A 20064-nucleotide genomic window follows, 5' to 3' on the forward strand; every position below is an offset into this window, starting at 1 on the left:
TTTCTTAAACCAAAGTCATGTTGATGTTGTTGGAAAATTCTCCATTTTTCATGGAAAGAGCCAGACTTCCCCATAAATCTTTATGAAGAAATACGACAATCAAGTGTCAGTTAAGCTTCAGAACTTACGACAAACATGCAGCATGGTACTGGAGACTTCTCTGCAGCTCCAAAGAGCATGCCACGGTTGCAAGAATTTCAACCTTGCTAATTAAGGGAGCAGGTTCTGCATATACAATTCCCACAGTGCTCAGAGCCCTGAAAGTCAGTTCCGGGCAGTAAAAGTAGCCGTGTGGACTTTATTGGAAATAAACATATTCCTAAGCTTCAAACTTATTTATTTACATATGTAACACATTATATATTATATATATGTACTGTTTTAAAAATTCTTAAAATAGGTAGTTGCATTTACCTCTAATCAAATCAAATAAGGTTCATAGCACATAGACACCTTTTAACAAGCATTAAGGGTCTATTCAAACATACACAAGATGGATTATCAAAATAACCAATGCAAAATAAATTTACTAATTCCCAGTAAATCTTAGAAGCAAATATACAGTACATGTTTGAGCCTTAAGAAAAAAAGAAAAAGAAAAAAAAATCTCTTAATTACACATATATCCTAGGTAGGTCACAATAAGAGAAATCTAAATAAAATTAACCTAATTTTTGTTTGTGGGTTACGTGGCCCAACATAAAGTACTGTCGCTCTTAGACATATGATGATCTGCCAGGATAATAAAACACAGATGTCATCTAAGGGCAAATAAGGAGGAAGAGGGAGTCACATTCCAAGAGCTGAGCCTTCTCAGGACTGGAGAAATCATTAGCAGGACCAAGTTTCAAGGGACAGAAGTCAAGCTGGGCCATCTGTCTGCTGGAAACCTCCTGGCTCTCACGCAGCATCCAGCCGCTGACCGGCACCATCTGCCGCCTGAGGCCTCAGTTCTTTCTTTTCTCACTGTGAGAACCACCCTTCTCCATCTCCATTCAGTAAGCACCTGGGTGGCTCATGGCCTGGCTCTTATCATGGCATGTCCCCTCTTGCTGCATTTTCCAAGGGGCAATGGACAATGTGCCTTTTTCACCTCCCCAGTCTGCAGAGAAACATTTGACACCTTGACTTAACAACAGCAGACATAACTTATGCTTCCGTATCCCTTAGGTGCATATCCACAGGCTGTTTAACACGTTGCATATACACGCAAACCTTTCCCATTAGAAAAATTCAGCTAATTCCTTACGTAGAACTTACAAATGGGCCTAAGTTATGGGAATTCAATAAGCAGTCTCTAGCTTCTCTCCAGGTCCTTCACAACCAGGCCTGTGAAAATTCCCGGAAGGCCAGCAGGACCACACCATAACCCCTGCTTCCTATAATACAGCTTGGAACCTATTTCTAGGCTCCTGCCTGGGATCTGAGCCTCTGACCTGGGCCTCTGTAAATACCCCTCTCCTCGACATGCCTCACCATGAATACTCCCACATGTCCGAGGCCAAAGTAGAAGGTACAGCCACAGTGCAACCCATAAGCCCGTTTACTTCAGAGCCGAAACGGCCACGAATGTCTGACCTGCTGCTTCGGCTCTGGAGAACAGAAAGATGCTTCGGGCCTCGAAAGGGTTCCCTATTTCCCTTCTTCTGACCCCTTAAAACATGACATTCAGTTTATAGTTTTGTGACAACCGAAAAGATTAAGAATCTGAGACTCTAAAGAGCTAAATGATCCCAAAGAAAGGACTGCAAAAAAAGCCCTAGGTTGACATGGATGCAGGAGATGGTGAGGTTTCCAATGTTCCAATGCCTGTTTCCAGATTTCCAGACACCGCAGCTTCAGCTTCAAAGTATGCAATAAGTGGCCCCAGCAACTCCACAGCTCTGTCTGATGCTCTATTTTGAACATGATTAAGCTGCGTCGAAATGGACCACCGCTCGGCAGGGCTGCAGGCCACCAGCTGCCTGCTACCGCTGTTTTCTAAGGGGTTGTCAAAGCCACTGAGAAAGACACTGGCGAGGAGGAGCAGTGAGGCTTTAGCTCTGCGCCCAGGGGTTCCCCACCTTGCAGAGCAGGTGGCTTGGGCCCCATTCTGCCTTCTTCTCACCCATGCCTACAGTAGCTTCTCAGGCATTACTAACACAAGAATCAGACTCACTTCTGGTATTTAACCATAAATGCTTTCAAAATTCTACACACGATTCAGGGCCAAGAAAAATCAGAGGTAAAGCAATAATTTCATGTTGAAAAAACTTGCTAATATCTCTACCATAAAATTAATTATACACTCATTGTACACACACATTGTGTCTAACATCTGGGTGAGAAGTACATTGTAATATCATTCTAATATGCAGCAGGATAGAGGTCTTTTCTTGGTGGGGGAGGGCGCTGGATGGGGGGTGGGGGCAGAAGCAGAGGGAGACTCCCCTAAGCAGAGCAAAGAAAAACATCTGTTGGAGCATCATGGACTAACCTATTAAAGGTAAATGCCATTAAGTCCAGGCACTTACCAGTGAGAGTTTGAATAAAATTCGCTGGTAACTGTGTAAGCTGTTTTCCTGGGAAACTCAACACAGTGCTCTATGGTTCACTTAGGGAGTATTTTGAAAGAAGAAAAAAATGTAGGCAAAAATAGTAGATCCTAATTATCCAACTTCCAGGTGACCTAAGACAGCATTTTTAAGGCCTCTCATTCTGTTTTTAATAAAGGAACAAGATGTCCGTGCCGTACATTTTGCTGTGCCATTCAGTAATGACCTGACTACACCATTCTAAACCAACTCCACTCTAACAAATGTCTTTGCAAAGAAAATCTCTGTATAGTAAAACAATCTCCAAACCTAGCCAACTTATTTTATCATCTTTGACATGAAAATTTCACTGTACTAGACAGATAACAGTGGACAGACAACCACAGTTGTGACAGGCTCAATGACAGTAACCGATGGCAACCTTAGAAATTGGTTCCATATGCTCATTTCCCCGGAGCGACCAGGCTCCTTGGAACCAGCACCAGAGTGAACAGAGGCCTGGCATCGGTCTTTCTTCACCTGCCAGTCCTTACTCTGCATACACTAAATCAAATCACTTGATGTTTCCTATCAAAAGGCAATTTATTTGTGTTTACATGCACCTTCACATGCAAATGCTTCGGAGAGATTTACATATTACTGTCATCCTTCTAACACTGAGTGTAGCTACTGTCCTGTTTGTAGCCGCTTGCCTTCTAGACAAACAGTGCTGCATGAACTATACAACCTGAATCTTTTATTCTTTAGCAATACTTGAAAAATCTTGCCATTCCCTCTTAACTGAGGTTCAGCTTTAGGGGTAAGGAGGGTAGGCAATAAAGAGCCTACCAGACTCCCAGCTTCTCAACAGATACTATGCGATATTACACTTTCCTATTTCCTTTCAAAATATGTTTTCAGTTCATAAAATGTGCAACACGGAAGAAACAAGCAAACCCATTAGGCCAGGCAGTCACTGCTCAAACCCAGAGGTAAAACCCTCCCATTCCACAGGAGGTCTAACTCAAGTGCGTACGTAGAAGCTAATGAATGAGCACAGCAGAAGTCAGACAGCCCTGCTCTGTAATCACCACAGACTCCTGGAAAAGCTCAGCTCACACCCACTGTCACTTCACATGGCAGGGGACCACATGAAAGAACCGCCAAGCAGAAAACATCACTCCAAATGGGGTGCTTTTAACACTGTTGAATTAATTTATTAATGTGTTTCCCAATTTGCAAATAACTTCATGAAATTGAATACAATTTTGCTATTTTTGCTGGAGTCAATAAAACCATCAAGTTCTGGGATAATACAAATGAGCCATTCATGATAACTAGGTAAATCTTTTTTAAAATGCGTTGGGTGCAACATATGATGTTGTAGGTGGTGGGATGGTGGTGGGAGGACACAAAAGCTTTTGGAAGAACCATCACTCAATACGTGTAAGTACTTCTCTCTGGCAGACATACCAAACCTCTCTTCTGGAACAAGGCCATTTTATTTCCTTTGAAAGCAAATTAGAGTTGTGTCTCAGAGCTTTTCCATTAGGGCCATTTATTTATCAGCTGCTTCAGCGTTCCACTGTAAAAAAACACCCAACGACAACCAGAGTGGCCTGCCACTTCCCAAAGGAGCAGTATAAATTACAGAAAAATCCTTTGATGTAGCGAGAGAGATGCTGGGTCCATGTGTTAGCAGAGGAGAAATTTTAAGCATTATGTTGGTAACAGGGAACGACTAAAACAAGTTCCTCTTCTAAATTCAAGACAAGGGCACCAAGTTGAGAAACTCAGGACCTAAAAGCAGGCATGACAGCTCAGGTGCAGAGGTCTTCTCCCCCACCCACCCCTGGTTTTCCTACTCTCGTTGCTTGACAACCACCCACTGACCAGTCCACTAGCGACAGTCACATCACTTCTGTATTTTCTTAGGTCCAGCTGCCCCATCTTGCTAAGGCACGTCGGTGTGGCCTGTTTTCATTTCCTTGATTGAGAGCTTTCATTTCCATTGCGGATGTTTAAAGCTGTGAGAGCCCTTATAACAGAATTATACAGAAATTGGACCTCCTATCTGTATGATGTGCCTCAATTTTAAAAAATAAGTTTGAAAAGTTGGATTATGAAGCAACCTAAGTGCCCATCGACAGACGATTAGATAAAGAAGATGTGGTGCATATATATAATTGAATATTACTTGGCCATGAAAAAAAAAAAAGAAATCTTACCATTTGCGACAACATGGATGTGCCTACAGGGTATTATGCTAAATGAAATAAGTCAGAGAAAGACAAACACCATATGATTTCAGTTATACATGGAATCTAAGGAACCAAATAAATTAACAAACACAACGGAAACAGACTCACAGACACAGAGAACTGATGGTTCCCAGATGGAAGGGAGGTTGGGGGACTGGGTGAAAAAGGTGAAGAGATTACAGGAAGTACAAATTGGTAGTTACAAAATAGTCACAGGGATACAAGGCATAGGGAATACAGTCAATAATAATATTGCAATAAGTATGTATAGTGCCAGGTGGGTATTAGACTTATTGGGGGATCACTTTGTAAATTATATAAATGACTAACCACTATGCTTGTGTGCCTGAAACTAATATAAAATAATACTGAAGGTCAGCTGTAATTGAAAAGGAAAAGAAATTCTTTGAGCTGATATTAACAAACTTACTCTAAACAACGATTCCTGTTTACCAAGATGTAATTAAAGTCATGCATTTACTCAGAACATAACAGAAACAAAGACAGAGTTTTTGGTAATTTCTTCCCTCAGATACAAAGAGCCATGTAGTCTAAATATTGGATTTAAAGAATTCCAGAGCGGAAGGATCGCTTAAAGCCCATTAAGTGCAGCCTTCTCATGTTTACACACAGGTAAACTGAGGCCTAGAAAAGGTAAGGGCCTGGCCCACAATCGCAAAGCTGGCTCGTGTCTGGATTAGATTCCCAAGTGGAGAGGGTGAACACGGGGCACCTCAGACCCAGCGGAATAACCCTCCCATGGAGAAGCACAGCCTTACCTGCAACTGAGTTGGGCCGTGGCATTATTAGTGAGCTGGAGCTCTGAGAATAAGGGACTGGACCATCTCCAGCTGAGGCTTCCGCTTTGGGCAGCACGCTCTCCGCTGACCCAGTGGGTTCCTCTTCTGCCACTGGGGAGCAATTATCTGCCCTGCGGTCATGAAGCACTCCCTTCTGCACCCCTAACCTTAGGCTTCCGTCCTTATTCCACTCCAAACTGGAGCCACTCCGGTCATCATTTTCGGATGAACTTGTAATTGTGGCTGAAATGAGAGACCAAAATACTTTGAAGGAGGCCAGGCAAAGCTGGGGCTGTCGAGAGTTAAAACACACAAACACTCTCTCTCTCTCTCTCCCCTCCCCATGACCAAGGGAAAGTTTTCTAGTCCACACAGATTTTTATCAAAGTATGTTTCATACCATGTATTTTGATGCATTAGAAGAATGCTGCTTATCAGGGGAAATACACTGCTAAACATTGTACAGGGGAGGAGAAAGCTCTGCTAAGAAGATAATGAAAAAGCTGTTCAAAACAGTGTCTGCGAGTTAACGGTATATCTGTGTCATTTGGGAATGATGTAGCCTCTCTTTTAAACACAGATGAATTGCTCACGAAAGAATTCATCTCTCATTCAATGCCTCTGAACCTTTTAATAATTCTTCCAAATTAACAACATTTCTGTATGGGGGCGGGGGTGGGGGGGGGGAGCCACACAACGATTACTGGAGAAAAGATGCAGGAGAAACATCTATAAAAACAAGAATTCAATGATAAAGTCAAGCAGAGAACTTGATCTTTAGAATTAAACTTTATACCATCTGGTCAAGAGTATGCAGGGAGGCTGACTTGACTTTATTCCTTTGGTGGCACAGGATGGAAAACCTCTATGGAAGCAGCGCAAGGACAGCACACTCACGAGAAGGACGCTTGGCTGCAGAATTAAAATTTAACCTCTAAGAAAGAAAACCAGTGCAGAAGAGCATCTAGGCAGAAGACGACGACTATGATGATGAAAAGTGGGACTAGGCACCCCATGCAGCTTCTACAAACAGCCCCTTCCAACTTAAAGGCGCAGAGCCACACGCGATCCCCTTGCAAGCACAAGTCACCATAGACCCATTACTGGCTGTGTCCTGCAGAACAGGGGCCAGCCATGTCCTCTGATCCCTCTGTATTCCCTGTTTGGATCTTAGCAGCCTGGGTCCTTAACTACTAGGCTTAAATGGAGGTGCACTGGGTCACAGTGTATCAGAGCCCAGCAGCCTGGATTAAGCTGTCTCATCAAAATACCATGAGCACACACTTTTATCAGAAGGTTGGTGAATTGGCTCCAACAGAATCTGTTATCTAGGATCCAAGGGTCCAAGGGTTTTGTTTGGTTTATTTTTACAACGCTTTTTAAGGTTTAGAAGTAAAGACAAAACAATTTCCTTGTTGGGACCACAGGGCATTCTGTACAGCTCTAAAACTGACTTCGCTCCTGCTGCTCTGCTGCTCCTCTATTTAAAAATCCCTCCTACACACGGAAGCCTCTCTCTTTAGAGTGTCTGTCATCAGCCGACCTCTTCCTTTTCTGAACAGCACAGCGCCTGGCACATGCTAAGCACGCGAATAAACACTTGCTTATTCAGTGCATGAGCCAATGCACAACCTTCTATTCCAGTTATGTCCAGACACTACATTTTATCTCACTGTTATGGGTTAGAGATGGTTCTCTAACCAAAGTGTGGGTTGATTTGGGACGGACCTGTCACACCTTTTGGGTGCCTGTCATTATTCCCAGCAATTCCAAGCATTCTATCAGGAGTATTAACACTCATCTCTCCATCTATTTGGCATCAGTCGCAGCCTTCCTTCATTGTGTGCTTTTTTAATACGCCATTCACAGGAGCAGAAGTATAGCACGTATGACTCTTTCCATTCTACAAGTGCTGCTGGTGGTGGTAATAGCAGCAGCTAACATTTAAAGGAAGGTTACCATGTCAAGGGCTGTGCTAAGTGTTTCACATGAAGACTCTATTAATGAGATTACTGCTTACTCATCGTAATTATTAATCGTAAACCTGTTAATAAGGTATGATTGTGTTACAATAAGTCCAGTGTTTGGAACTCGGAATGCTTTTCTTATAGACATGTTGCAATTAGTTAGGCTCCCAGGCTATCTCAATATCTAAGTTACAGAGAAGTTCCAGACTCGGGGTAGGGGTGATTTGTTTGGTTTTATAGTTGTGGCTGTTTTATTTGCAGGCACATGTCCTTAAGTTGAAAGTAAACAGGAAATCAAAGTGATGTTTTCCCCAGTTGCTCTCCCTAAGTGCCCTACACTTCAGAATCAGATCCACAAGGATCTGAGTCCTAATTCAGACCTCTAGCAGTGGGAACAGAGACAAGGGACTTCCTTACTTCCTGTTACAAGTGATAGCACTGGGAGCAGGTCCCAGAAAGCAGATGAGGAGAGAAGGGACCCCAGCTTGGTCAGGGCTCCTGGACGGCAGGGCTGAAGGTCCAGTTCTCACAGTGCCCAGACCCTGAGGAGCGGCACCATTCAGGTCCTGGCAGACAGCGGAAGGAAAGCGGGCATAGGAGGAAGGCCCCCAGCTGCAGGAACAATAGCTGAGATGGGAGGGCCCAGATGGAGTCGCCACTTCAAAAGCAGGATATTACAAGTTTACAATATGTTTGCAAGTAGGAAACGCTCCCACCACCCTCATGAAGTTCAGCTGGGAGACACATTCCACCACCCACACTCACCAGGGCCCTGGGAGACAGGTAGCAAGCAGCTCAGAAGCCACGGGCCCTTCCACAAAGATGCCCCACTGAGACTGCCCCACTTCACAGTATTCCTTCCTGGGATACAATACCAGATCCACCTACATGGCTTGAAGCCCAGGCAGTGTGCTTTCATCTCTGCTTAGGTACAATTACGCCCTCAGGCAGATTCAGCGGGGCAGGTAAAGGCCCAACGAGTCCAGGTTCCCTGCACGACCTAAGCAGCACACCAAATAGGGCAGCTCCACTGTCTCCAAGAAAGAGAAAGCTGGTTCTTACAACAAACGACAGGCTATTCAAAAACCCGTTTTCCCTTCCAGGCTAACAGAAACCCAAGCTTCTAATTAAGTTAATCCAGTCACCTTCAAGTTAAAACACACACACACACACACACACACACACACACACACACACCCCTTAGCTACAATGACTTTAAAAAACAAACCCTAAAAAGTGTGTCATTTGACATTTTTGGAGACTGGATAATCTTTGAAGTGCCCTGACAACTCAAAAATCCTAACATTTTACTCCTTTAACCAGTACAGATGCCAGCTTTTGTCAATTAAGAGTTGCCATCATCATTCATACCAGCTTTCAAACACTCTTCCAACATTTAGGGTTCTGTAAATGAGTGATTTATCTGCCCTTTGGTGTTAGCGAGCTGTGAGGCTCGCCTGTGCCGCACGATGGAGTGCTCAGTTAGCCTGGGTGTTGCTCGCTGACTCGCATGGGCTACTTCTCACTCTCTGTATAGTTTGAAACTTCCTTTTAGCCAGGGACAGTGTGTTATCTTCCTTTGCAGTAACAGCACACTTAACCAGACATGCTATACTAGTACACGGTGCTATACTATTTCCAAAGCACTTTCAGAATGTGTTAGGACACATACACGGCCACCACACTCAATCATCAATATCTCTCTCTCTCTCTCTCTCTCTCTCTCTCTCTCTCTCTCTCTCTCTCTCTTAATGGAATGTCCAATATCAGTTATTTTGGCTGCACATGCAGTGTGTTTTAAAACTCTCTTTGCCTTGAAAAGTGTTCAACATGCAAAAGTTGCTCTGTCATGATCTGTGGCTAACAAATATTTTGCAGTTCATAACGTTGGCCTTGCTAAAAGCAGCAGCCCCTGGGCAGGGGGCTAGTTGAGAGAGGCCAGTCATGGGCTCACAGCAGCCAGGAGGGAGCCACCGGTTGAGGGGTGGGGGAAGCAGAGATCGAGCCCCTCAGTCATCGAATGTGTTGCTATGAAAGACTCTGCAATAAAAATATATTCCTTCTTCTTGATTTTCCTTTGCCCCCTCTTTGCCTCTTGAAGGGTCTTTCTATGTTGAATGTACACTTTAAAATAGAATCAGGAAAAAAAATCAGTTTCAGTCCAAGGCCCAGTAGGTACTTTGATGGGATAAATCATGTTATAGGTTTAAAAGATCACCAAGAAGAAAATTAAACTGACTATACCATTAGCTCAAAATTGTTTAGGCACTAAGGGCCACTGATAACAAATGGATACCACATAGATAGAGCAGGATTCTTTCTGAGCTGCAGGAAAGACAAGAGATGAAAAATGCAAGGGGCTTGGGTTCAAACCTTGGCTTCCCCAGTTTTGAGGACCCATGGTGTGGGTGTGTCTGTCAGGGCCCAGGACTAGGAATGGGTACATTTTTGTCTTTATCTGACAAACACCATCTGATGTTATTTGATTATGTTTCTCTCTGTATATTGGCTACTAGGAAACTGAAGAATAAAACTTTCTTCCCACTTATAAGCACAGTGAAGAAAATCTTATGAGCCTAACTCTTGACTTCATCTTTTCTCTTGCTCTCTTATTTCCTTTCCCAGCCCATACCTTCTCTGCAAAGAAAAATCTTATTTTACTAAATGTCTGTTTGTGAACATTTCAAATCCATTAAGGAGGAGTTAAGTATAAATAAATAAACACCCTTAGGAAAAAGCCAACAAGTGGCTACCATGAATATTGTAACAGTGCTTACTATGTATGAGCTCTGTCCTAAACCTAATTTATCATATCTCAACTCACTGAGTACTCATGGGAACCCCATGGACAGGAAAGCCCCGTAACACCCACAGTCTTGCTGGACTCCAGAATGGTGTTCTACACTGTTCTCATCACACCACACTCTTCCTAGAAAAAAATTTGAGACTGTACCCCAATACATGTACTTATAAATTATGTACATGCACTACTCTGATTATATTAACCACACACAAAAATATACATTTTGAAAGGATGAAAAAAAAATGCGGAAGTTGAAATTTCCTCCAAGCACTCCATAAATGTCTTACAGCCCCCATTTTCAAAGTCAGGGCTCTATTAAGAGAACCCTCTGTCCTTCCCTGAGTTGTGGAGAAAATAAGTTAGAAGGGCATCTGTAAAGGGCTTCATAGATGATCAGTATTCAAGAATGTTTTCCTTCCCACACAACTACAGAAAAATAACGTAGCTCTAAAAAAATAAACATGGTTAAGTTTCTATATTCAGCTTAATGGTTGATAGGAACCGTTTAAAAGTTAAAACACCGAACCAGTGAATTAAAGATCAAACAGGAAAGAAACATAAGAGTTGCTTATAAAAGTGGAAGAGAAGACTTGAACAAAAAAGGAAAATGCAACTAATGTAGATACAACGTCTTTCAACCTGACTAAACAAAGGTCACAATTTTGCAAAGACAGAATAAATGAGTAGGAAAAGATCAAAGAGACAAGTCAAAGAAGCAGCTCGCAAATAGCCTGCTCTTCTTGACCTGACAGCAGCTTTGCCTCTCTCCTTTGCACTCAGGCCACACATGGTTCCAGCTGCCACCACATAGTTGGGATTTCCCTGAGTGACAAAGGGAAGGATTGCTTGGACAACCCCAGCCTGAATGAAACCTCCTGACCACAAATGCCTGACGGTGCTTCTCCCTCCACCCCACCCACAAACGAACAACCACAGAGGGAACAGAGTCTGAGGCTCACCTTGGGGTGACTGCTCCTAACTTCTTCAGCAGAGCAAGGGAAGGGCGCCAGTGAAAGCACTCAGGCCAACCTGCCCTCCCCTGGACTGCCACAGGGAGGGTGGCCTGCATTAGTTAGAAAGTCCAGGGGACTTTCTGGCTTCTTCTGCAACTTTCCACGGACAATAGCTTGGCTCTCGGGGGGCCAGCACCGAGCACTGCAGGGCTGCAGAGCCCCACTCCTCTCCTGGCCTTGCACCGGGCCCTGTGCTGCGGCTTGTGACAGACAGATCTCTGTACCGAATTTCCAGCTCAGTGCTCACCATGTTGCGCAAGCCGTGCTCTGCTATGACACGCAGCAAGGCCAGGGACCTGAGCCATGCATTCATAGCATAATTCTTCAGGCTTTTGATTGTGGAAACACCTAAAGGATCAGCTGGAGCAGGGTGCTGGGGGAAGGGAGGACAGGCCCGCCTGGCTCAGCCACACTGCCCTACAGTCTGACACAACAGGTAAGAGTCTCCAGGGGAAAAAAGCCTGTGGATTTAAACACGAGGGCAGCGTTTCAAGCCTCCATCAGCTGTATACTGAAGGTACAGACACTGGAGCTTCTGACATAGTCAAATGGCTCCATAAAGTTCTGGAATCTTCCATAAAAGAGCACAAGGCACTATTAGTGGTTGGTATTATTATGCACCCACAATGTACATCTTCCAACAGAGGTGGCAACCACTGCCATGTTTTAAACTCTTTTCAGCAATTTATTTGGTCAGGTCAAAGGAGTCTGTACATGTACAACTTGCCCAAGACCCTCCATCGGACAAGAGACCATTCTTTGGACTCACAGGTGGACAAGTGTTGAAATAGGTACCGTGCCTTATCTTTACTGTCCTTTGTCCCAGTACTGGACAAACTTGCTCCTGGTACACAGCAGGTGCCAATAAATGCTTGGTACACTGACAGGACAACCACAGTCTGAATAAAAATAACAGCAGGTGCTTCGCTGACTCGAATCATCACCAACAGTTTCTTTCCCACATTAAGTAAATTACAGAATTATATATGTAAAGGCAAATTTTCCTCCTTCCACTGAGATTAAAAAAAAAAAAAGCAAGCATCTATAATTAAAGATGATTTTTTTAAATTGCAGGCAATCTGGGAAAATGAATATTAACACCGATTTGAAACACTAAACAGTTATTACTAAATCAATTTCAAAGCATTTCAATTTATTAGCAAGCAGGGTAGTACAGGTGGCAACAAAGCAGCATTAGCATAAAATCAAAAGGGCAGGATTTACTACAAGTTAAAATGAAAATAACTCCTCTTTGTATCCTGCTGTGTCTGATCATCTCCCTTGGGACACAAAGTCCAGGAAATGAAAGGTCTAAAGCTACCAATGGAACCACTTCATTTTACCAGCTAGGAGGGCACAGAAGAGACCCAGAAGGTAAAAGTCAGCCCACGATAACTTTTTTTTAAATGTCCTAAGCTACTGAGCAGAAAAACAAATATTGCCAAACTCTATCTAGTAAGCACCAGCAGGATACTAACTCAAATGTCCACTATTTCATTGGAAGTCACCGTTGCAGGAGAAATGTTTCTGTGAAGGAATGTCCCTGCCTAAATTTATACCTGCCCCCAGCTTCCAAGTGAGAAGGAGAAAAGCATATGCAAGCCTCCCCCGCCCCCTTCCCCAAAGAAAGAGGAAACGCAGCAGGAAGAGCCCAAGTTCTTGCTTTCCCCTTTTCATATTCTGAGCATGAATCATCCTGAAAGCTACCTGGCCTGGTGGAATGTGGTGGCTCAGGTGTTGGGCAGCCAGGCAGGTAAAAATGACACACCCGCTCTGTGTGGGAGACACGCCTCGTGGGGAAGATGTGACCACCGTCCACTCAGAATTCCCTCCCCTCCCCTCCTGGAGCTATCTGATACCAGCTCTCAAAGGCAAGCACACTGCAAAAGTCACCTGGAGACTCTAAGTGTCAGCGGCTACAAGCAGATAGCAGAAGAAGGGAACAGAAGGGATGGCTGACTTTTAAGGGCCTATTTCTCAGCCAGAATTTTTCTAATTACTACCCATAAGTCCTCCTCCTAGTCATATCTATTAATGGATGGAAAAGATTTATTGTTGTTTACAATCTTGATAGGAATGCTGGGTTTTGTTTGTTTCTCCTCATCTAATATCCATCCTCTCTCTTCCTAAATAGAGAAAAGCCCATTTCCTTAAAATAAATACCCCCCACACATAAAATAATGATCAGAATATGGGCATAAACAAACATTAAACAATATGTTTAAGTCAAAACGTGCTTTAAAACCCATTATTTTCAGGGGTGCTTTTTTTTTTTTTTAATCAGATTGGTTTTCACAGATTCCGAAAAAAACATATACTTTTTTTTTCTAAGCTGGGACTAATACAGTTTACAGTTTCCATTTGTAACAGCTGGAAGCAAGTTATACCCAGGGAGTATCACTAAGAAAAAAAACGTTTTCTCAGGCATGGAGGAAACACCTTTAAAAGCCACTTCTTTATACAGTTTTCCTTTTCAAAGCAAGTAAATCGAAAAGCTACTATACGGTGATTGGGTACAGCTGGGTTTCACATTTAAAAGGTTTTTACGTCGCAAATTTGAAAAATCAGACACTAACTTCTAGGTAATGCCAATAATTTCAATACGTAAAGACTAAGGAATTTTACTTTAAGAAAAAAAAGATATTCATAGGGAATTTGGTTAATCCCATCCAGCTTAGACAGTATTTCTACATGACAGAATTATTATACTTCTGAAGACATTTATGTTGGCAGAACTTGGACCTCCTGAAATAGGATAAAGTGGGACTCCCCTCTGTATAACACAATCAAGTTGGAATGGGGGATGGGGAGGGTTCTGTTAAGACCTGGCCTCCACAGAGAAAGACTGGAAGGGGTCCAGCAAATTCTTCTAATAGTCATTAGGCTGCCCTTTCTTCTACGAAGCAGTTCCTAAAAACCAAATTCTCTTCCCCTGCAATATATCAAAACCAGTGGAAACAGAACACAGGCAGGGCGCCCTGTGGCAGCCCTGAGGAGGCTGTCTGGGCATCTGGGAACACAAGCTGCCCGTCAGGCATTGCTGGGCAAAAATATTTAGATCAACTATCATCAGCATGATGGCAATCAGCTTCAATAGAAGGGGAAGTCTGGGAATGTTGAAAGATGGGTTTGCACTGTTTGAAATGTCCCCTAAATGTCCCAAATAAACGATGTTCATGCCGGACATGGAATCCTGCTCTGAGCTCCGTATGGGAGCCTATTGTTCCCCGAAACTTGTCATGCCATGGCAGCTGTGTGCACTTTCTACCAGCCCACCCCCAAACCTCTGCCCCTCCAACCTCAGCTCTCTGGGTTGACAAATCGTCAACAACTTAAAATGGAAAATTAAACAGAAGGCCTCTCTCTCCCTCTCTTCTTCAGGCCCTAAGTAATGAGGAACACAGATCTGAACCAGCCTCTTTCACAAACAGCTGCAAGGCCTTCCAAGTCAGAAAGCCAAGGTATCTCCCCTCCATCTCTGCCTGCTAGGATCACTGTGTTCCTGGGCTTTGTGTTTTACTGTTAAACATTTAAGATGCCCCAAGGTCGTCATTCCCATGCTACACCTTATAAACACAAGCATTGTTCTTCAGGGAGAAAAAAAGACAACCCCACCCTCAGCAATCACACAGCCACAACTGAGTCACACACAGGTCCCTGCTTTCTGCAGAAGCAGTGGCACCCGCATACCCTGTATTAATTCAGGCGGAAGTGCTTTCCCTCCTCTGGCCCCACCACTCCTGCCTCTTCAAAGAGCTGTGGCTACAGTCTGTCTGGAGAGGAAATACTTGCTTTCTTTCCTTCTCCTCCCTGCCACACCTCCGATGTGTCCTTTGGCAACTGAGTCTAACGCTGCAGGTCACAGAAGGAGAGAGAACAGAGGAACTTTGTCACCAGCACAGCGCTTCCCTTTCGGCCACCTACAGTCCCAATCTCCTGCACCAGATCAGCTAAAGCAACATGAAGCACAGTCTCCACAGGCTGGGGCTCTTCCACATCCTGGTTCCTCCCACTTTCCTCTGCTGAGTTAAGGGAACATGTTGACTTTGGCCAAGAAAGGAAGGACAGCTCCAATGCTATGCAATGTGTCCTTGAACTTGAAGGGCAAGACGCAGCTTAACATACAGATACCAATTACACTGAAAGATTTGATAATGCCAACTTGGAATGAGAACCCTGCAAGGTTTCTTTATAAACCGACTAAATGCTCCCTCCTTCAATGAAACTTGATAGCAGCAACAATTCACTTTCTTTAATTTCTCATTCCCAGCACCATGCGAGGAGCCCTGAAAAAAGCTGGAATAATATACATGAGACCCCTTTCCGTAGAGAGACAAAAGTAAAAACACAAGAATAAAGAAACTGAAGAACAATACTGAGGTACTATGGAGAGCATATAATATGGAGACTAACCAGTCTGGGATTGAGCAGAAACTGTATTTACATCAAGTACTAAGTAAGAGATTCAATAGTCCTCCAGCTCCATCTTTCACTGATAGCACAAAAAAGCAAATCAGCAACTTTTCTTTCCTCTCTTGAGGACACTTTTTTAAATTGCAGCACTGTATCTCAGTGAGAGAGAGAAAAAGAGACAGCAAAGAGAGAAGAATGAATGAATGTCTTTTTTTTGTTGTTATTGAAAAAGTTTCCAACTGTCAAAATAAGAAACCGGCTTGGTGGTATGTAGTAAGAGGCATGTGACGCCAATGCCAGAACACACAATGAAAAGTAAAAGGCTGTCAACAACAACAGCAAAAAAAAAAATTGTAGCACCGGCCAACTCCTTGAAGGAAAATAAACTTCACGGAGGAGAGGAAATTTCAGAAGAGCTAAGAATGCCGTAAAGAAAGTCGTCTGGTGATCACAGAATACCAGCGATCTGTCATCGACGGTGGACAGCGCAGAGAGGGACAGGGCAGGAGAGCAGAAGTCACACGGAAAAGTTAGCTGGACTAGACTAAACAGCAGGTGGGGGCACAGAGTGGGCTGAGAACGGGGAACCAGCCAAAAAAGCTCACTGGAGCAGCTTGAAGCTGAGTGAGAAGAATGTCAATTTGCTACAAAAGCCTCAACTCACCATTTCTATGAAATGTCCCGAATCAGCTAATCTACAGAGACAGAAAGTAGATCAAGTAGGGCTGGAGGTGATGTGGGAGAAGCAGGGGGGGGAGGGGGGGTATGATTTCTAATGGGTACAGGGTTTCTTTTTGGGGTGATGAAATGTTCTGAAATCAGACTGTGGCGATGATTGTACAACTGTGAATATAGTAAAAATGGTGCAAGGATTTAAATGGGTGAATACTATGGTATGTGAACTGTATCTCAATAAAGAAATTAATGAAACAAAACCCCAGCAAAGGTCCTGATCCTGGTGAAAACCTGAGGCAAGAGGTCGCCTTCCTTACGCTAAGGGTCTCTCACAAGTGATGGTGAGGTTGACACCAGGATGCCCACAACCCAGTTCCAGGGATCGCACAGGTCTTTTGAGCAATCTCCAAAACACAAACTGAGTGAACCTACAACTTGGTTTTGCAAATTGCTTGAAAGAAATTGTAGGTCACCGAAGAAAATAAGGAGCTCAAATGTCATTCCATGTGATTCCTATTAATGTGGAAGTGAGTGGGGTTCAGTCCATAATAAAATGTGAAATATCCTTCAGAGACACATACATAACTCAGCAAAATGGAAGGATTTGAAATGTTCAGCAGAGCACCATAAATGTTAGCGTGATCTCAGAGCAGAGGAGGACCCGAACAATCCATCCAGGGGACCCACATGTCTGTTATCTGAAAGGCGCCCAGCTCAAGACCTGAGACACACAGACACCCAGGCCCGCCTGCAGAAACATAAATGCAGTCTGTCTGGGACGGGATGTAAAAATGAGGGCTCTAAAATTCCTTGGATCATTCTAATGTGCACCCGGGGCTAGGAACTACAGAACTAATCAGAATCCTTCATGTTACAAAGAGGAAAGAAGTGTGCAAAGAACTCAGTTAAAGGTTGCTCAAGTCACCCAGCTAAGCAGCCTAAGAATCAGGACTAGAGTCCGTGTCTCCTGACCTTCAATTTAGGACAAGCACCCCGACTGTGTGGGGGTGGGAGGCACAGAGTGGGCACATCCTTAGAAAATCCTGGCCTGAAAACCGTGGTCCGATCCCATTACAAGAAACTGAAGAACACATGCTTGGAAATAAATGCGGACATAAGTGACCTTGAGATTAGGCTGGGGAGACCTCACAATATGCAGGGATTTCACTGCCGCGCTATGTGTCCTGGTGGGACCCGATCCTTAATAAATACAGTTCATTGTTGGGGGGGGGTGAGGGGGGGAGATTTTTGTAGCTTCACAGGCCAGATCTGATCTGGAAATATTTTAGCCAAATAAGCCCAGTGTTATAACATAGACACCGAGGAATGTAAAAGCCGATGCTTCCTTCTCTCTGCTGTGCGTGCAGCCAGGGCTGTCTGCAAAGCACAGGGCAGGCCCCGGCGGGTCGACCTTCACAGACCACGCTAAACCCTCTTACGAAGTGCCTGGTGAATGAATGCTCTGGCTGACGTGCACTGAGCCATTCCATTATCGAGCAGTGTGCTTCTTACCTATAATTCCACTGTCCTTGCTTTCCAGGGTGGAACTAGGGCTGCTAATGGTCTCACAGGGACTTTTGTTGGCTGCCGTCTTGCTGACACAGCTATTCAAGGTTGAGCAGGGGCTATCGGTGCTGGGAGATGCGGTGCTGCTTGTTAGTGTGGAGCAAGGGCTGATGCCTTGGCTCAGAGCTGTGCACTGTAAGACGAACGGAAGGAGGCGTTAGCAGGGCGCACACAGGATGCTGCTACACATTCTTGTTGGTTTTGATGCTAAGACAATAAACCCGAAAACAGCAAAGCCACAAAGAGTTTTTACATCTCTGGAGCTTCCTAGCTATATGGTCTCCCAAATTTTAAAGGAGGAACATCCTTGTCCTGTTTCCCTCCCTGGTGATTTTCTTTTCTACGGAAAGGGCAGTCTCAGAAATAATGTAGTAGGAATGCACATTTGTAAAACAGAAATAGCAAGCAGGCAGACTTCCTTTCATCTCAAGTCTGCAGAAGACAAATGGGCTCTTTGACCTCGGTGCGGAAAATCTGGGAACTCTGTTTTTGTAATGTTTCACAAGCGCTGCAACCTGATTCAATTCCTGAAGATTTATGGGCTCTGGGGTTAGGGGAAGGAGACTGGTGGTCACTGCAATCTCAATCGAGGCATGACACCCATGCAGAGACCCCCACAGGGGGCCGACGCTCTGGCCCCTCATTGCTATTCAAACGGACACATCTCATCTCCAAGTGGCAGGCTGCTGCTCCCTAGGATGAGGTGTGCTCTCGGGTAGATGAACCATTTGATCTCATCTCATTTTGTCTCTGCCTCATCTCCTATAAATCTTTTCCTCACCTCACTGAACCTTCCAAAATCTCAACTGCTAAAACAGCACAGGGAAGCATATACCCAAGCAGCCAGATGAGAAGAATGGTGCTATAAAGATAAAAGCAGTATCATTACTAAGGAATTCTCTCAGCCACTTTAATTCATTTAGCCACTTCTCTCTGGGGTGGTGCCTGGAAGGTTAATGTGGACATTTTCTTAAGCTCTGCACCCTTCTGCTTCTCTCCACCTCCCCACTGCAAAACCCCACAAGGACTGAAATAAATTTCAATACACAACCGTCCACACTCATTCGACTGAATGAACAATGACTTCCCCTCCTCAGGAAGGGGAGGTGATAAGAGGCTTATCCCTTCATTCATCCTCTGAGCAGGTGTGAAATGCAGCGTTGTCCTCGGGCATTACCATGGTTTCATTTTTTTCTTCAATGGTTATGTGTGTGGCACTTGGGATCCCTTCTCCCAGTAAAAATCCCAGCCTTGTCAACAGTTCTTGAGCTGCCGGCGAACAGCTCGGTTCATTATCGGCCTTTGCTTCTGGAACAAAGAAAGAAAACAATGAAGGTGCCCCTCTGGGGAGTTTCAGTATCGCATCTGGAGGAACTGGCACCACAGCTGCTTGTCGGGTGCTTTCGGTGCTTTCGTGCAGTCTTTTTTTAAGATGCACAAAGTTTGACAGCGCTGCCTGTCCTCTAGCAATACATTCTAATTAAGAGGCTGTGACAGGTTAGGAAACTAGTGAAAGAGAAAAGTCCCAGTGCAACGGGTGAAAGATTTGACCTGCACCAGAAGAACACAGTGTTGCTATCTGACAGCGATTCCTATGTCCCTGTCATGTGGAAAACGGGTACTTTCAACACCACAAGTAGCAAAAGGCCTACCCCACCCTTCATCTTCCTCTTTAAGAGAGCAGTGGGGCCAATGCCCACAGGAAGCTGAAATAAAGAAAAACCCAAGAGGCATGCTGACAGAGGCCCAGGCTCCTGAGATGTTGGGGCGAAACTGAAATGGAAGCTCTCATTAAACAAGACAGGGGTGTGACTATTTTGGTGGAAACGTGTTCTTCGTGCTCCACGACGGTGAAAGACAATCAGGGTTCCAACTCAAGGGTCAAGCACCAGGAGCCCCCATGGAAATGATTTTAAATCCCAGGGAAATGTGTCCCAAGACAGGACCCAGTCATTCATACACTGTGCTGTCCATTTGGAGATGTGGAAAAATCGGGCAGTGTTCTCAGCGTGTTCCGCAGGAACGCTGAAAGCACCTTTTACCTGAAGGTCAC

The 20064-nt window shown here is 44.3% G+C and overlaps 1 protein-coding gene across 1 annotated transcript in view; it reads right to left on the reverse strand.

Moving 5' to 3' along the window:
- The window catches only part of TANC1 (tetratricopeptide repeat, ankyrin repeat and coiled-coil containing 1), a 236068-nt gene that overhangs the window by 62471 nt on the left and 153533 nt on the right, over window positions 1–20064 (reverse strand). Inside the window, exons 7-9 of the mRNA XM_019636822.1 lie at window positions 19189–19319; window positions 17958–18144; window positions 5425–5817 (exon numbers count right to left, since the gene is read on the reverse strand). Coding sequence (XP_019492367.1) covers window positions 5425–5817; window positions 17958–18144; window positions 19189–19319 — 711 coding nt within the window. The remainder of the gene's footprint in view (window positions 1–5424; window positions 5818–17957; window positions 18145–19188; window positions 19320–20064) is intronic.

The sequence above is a fragment of the Hipposideros armiger genome, unplaced genomic scaffold (genome assembly GCF_001890085.2).
Source record: "Hipposideros armiger isolate ML-2016 unplaced genomic scaffold, ASM189008v1 scaffold_30, whole genome shotgun sequence".
Lineage (NCBI taxonomy): Eukaryota > Metazoa > Chordata > Mammalia > Chiroptera > Hipposideridae > Hipposideros > Hipposideros armiger.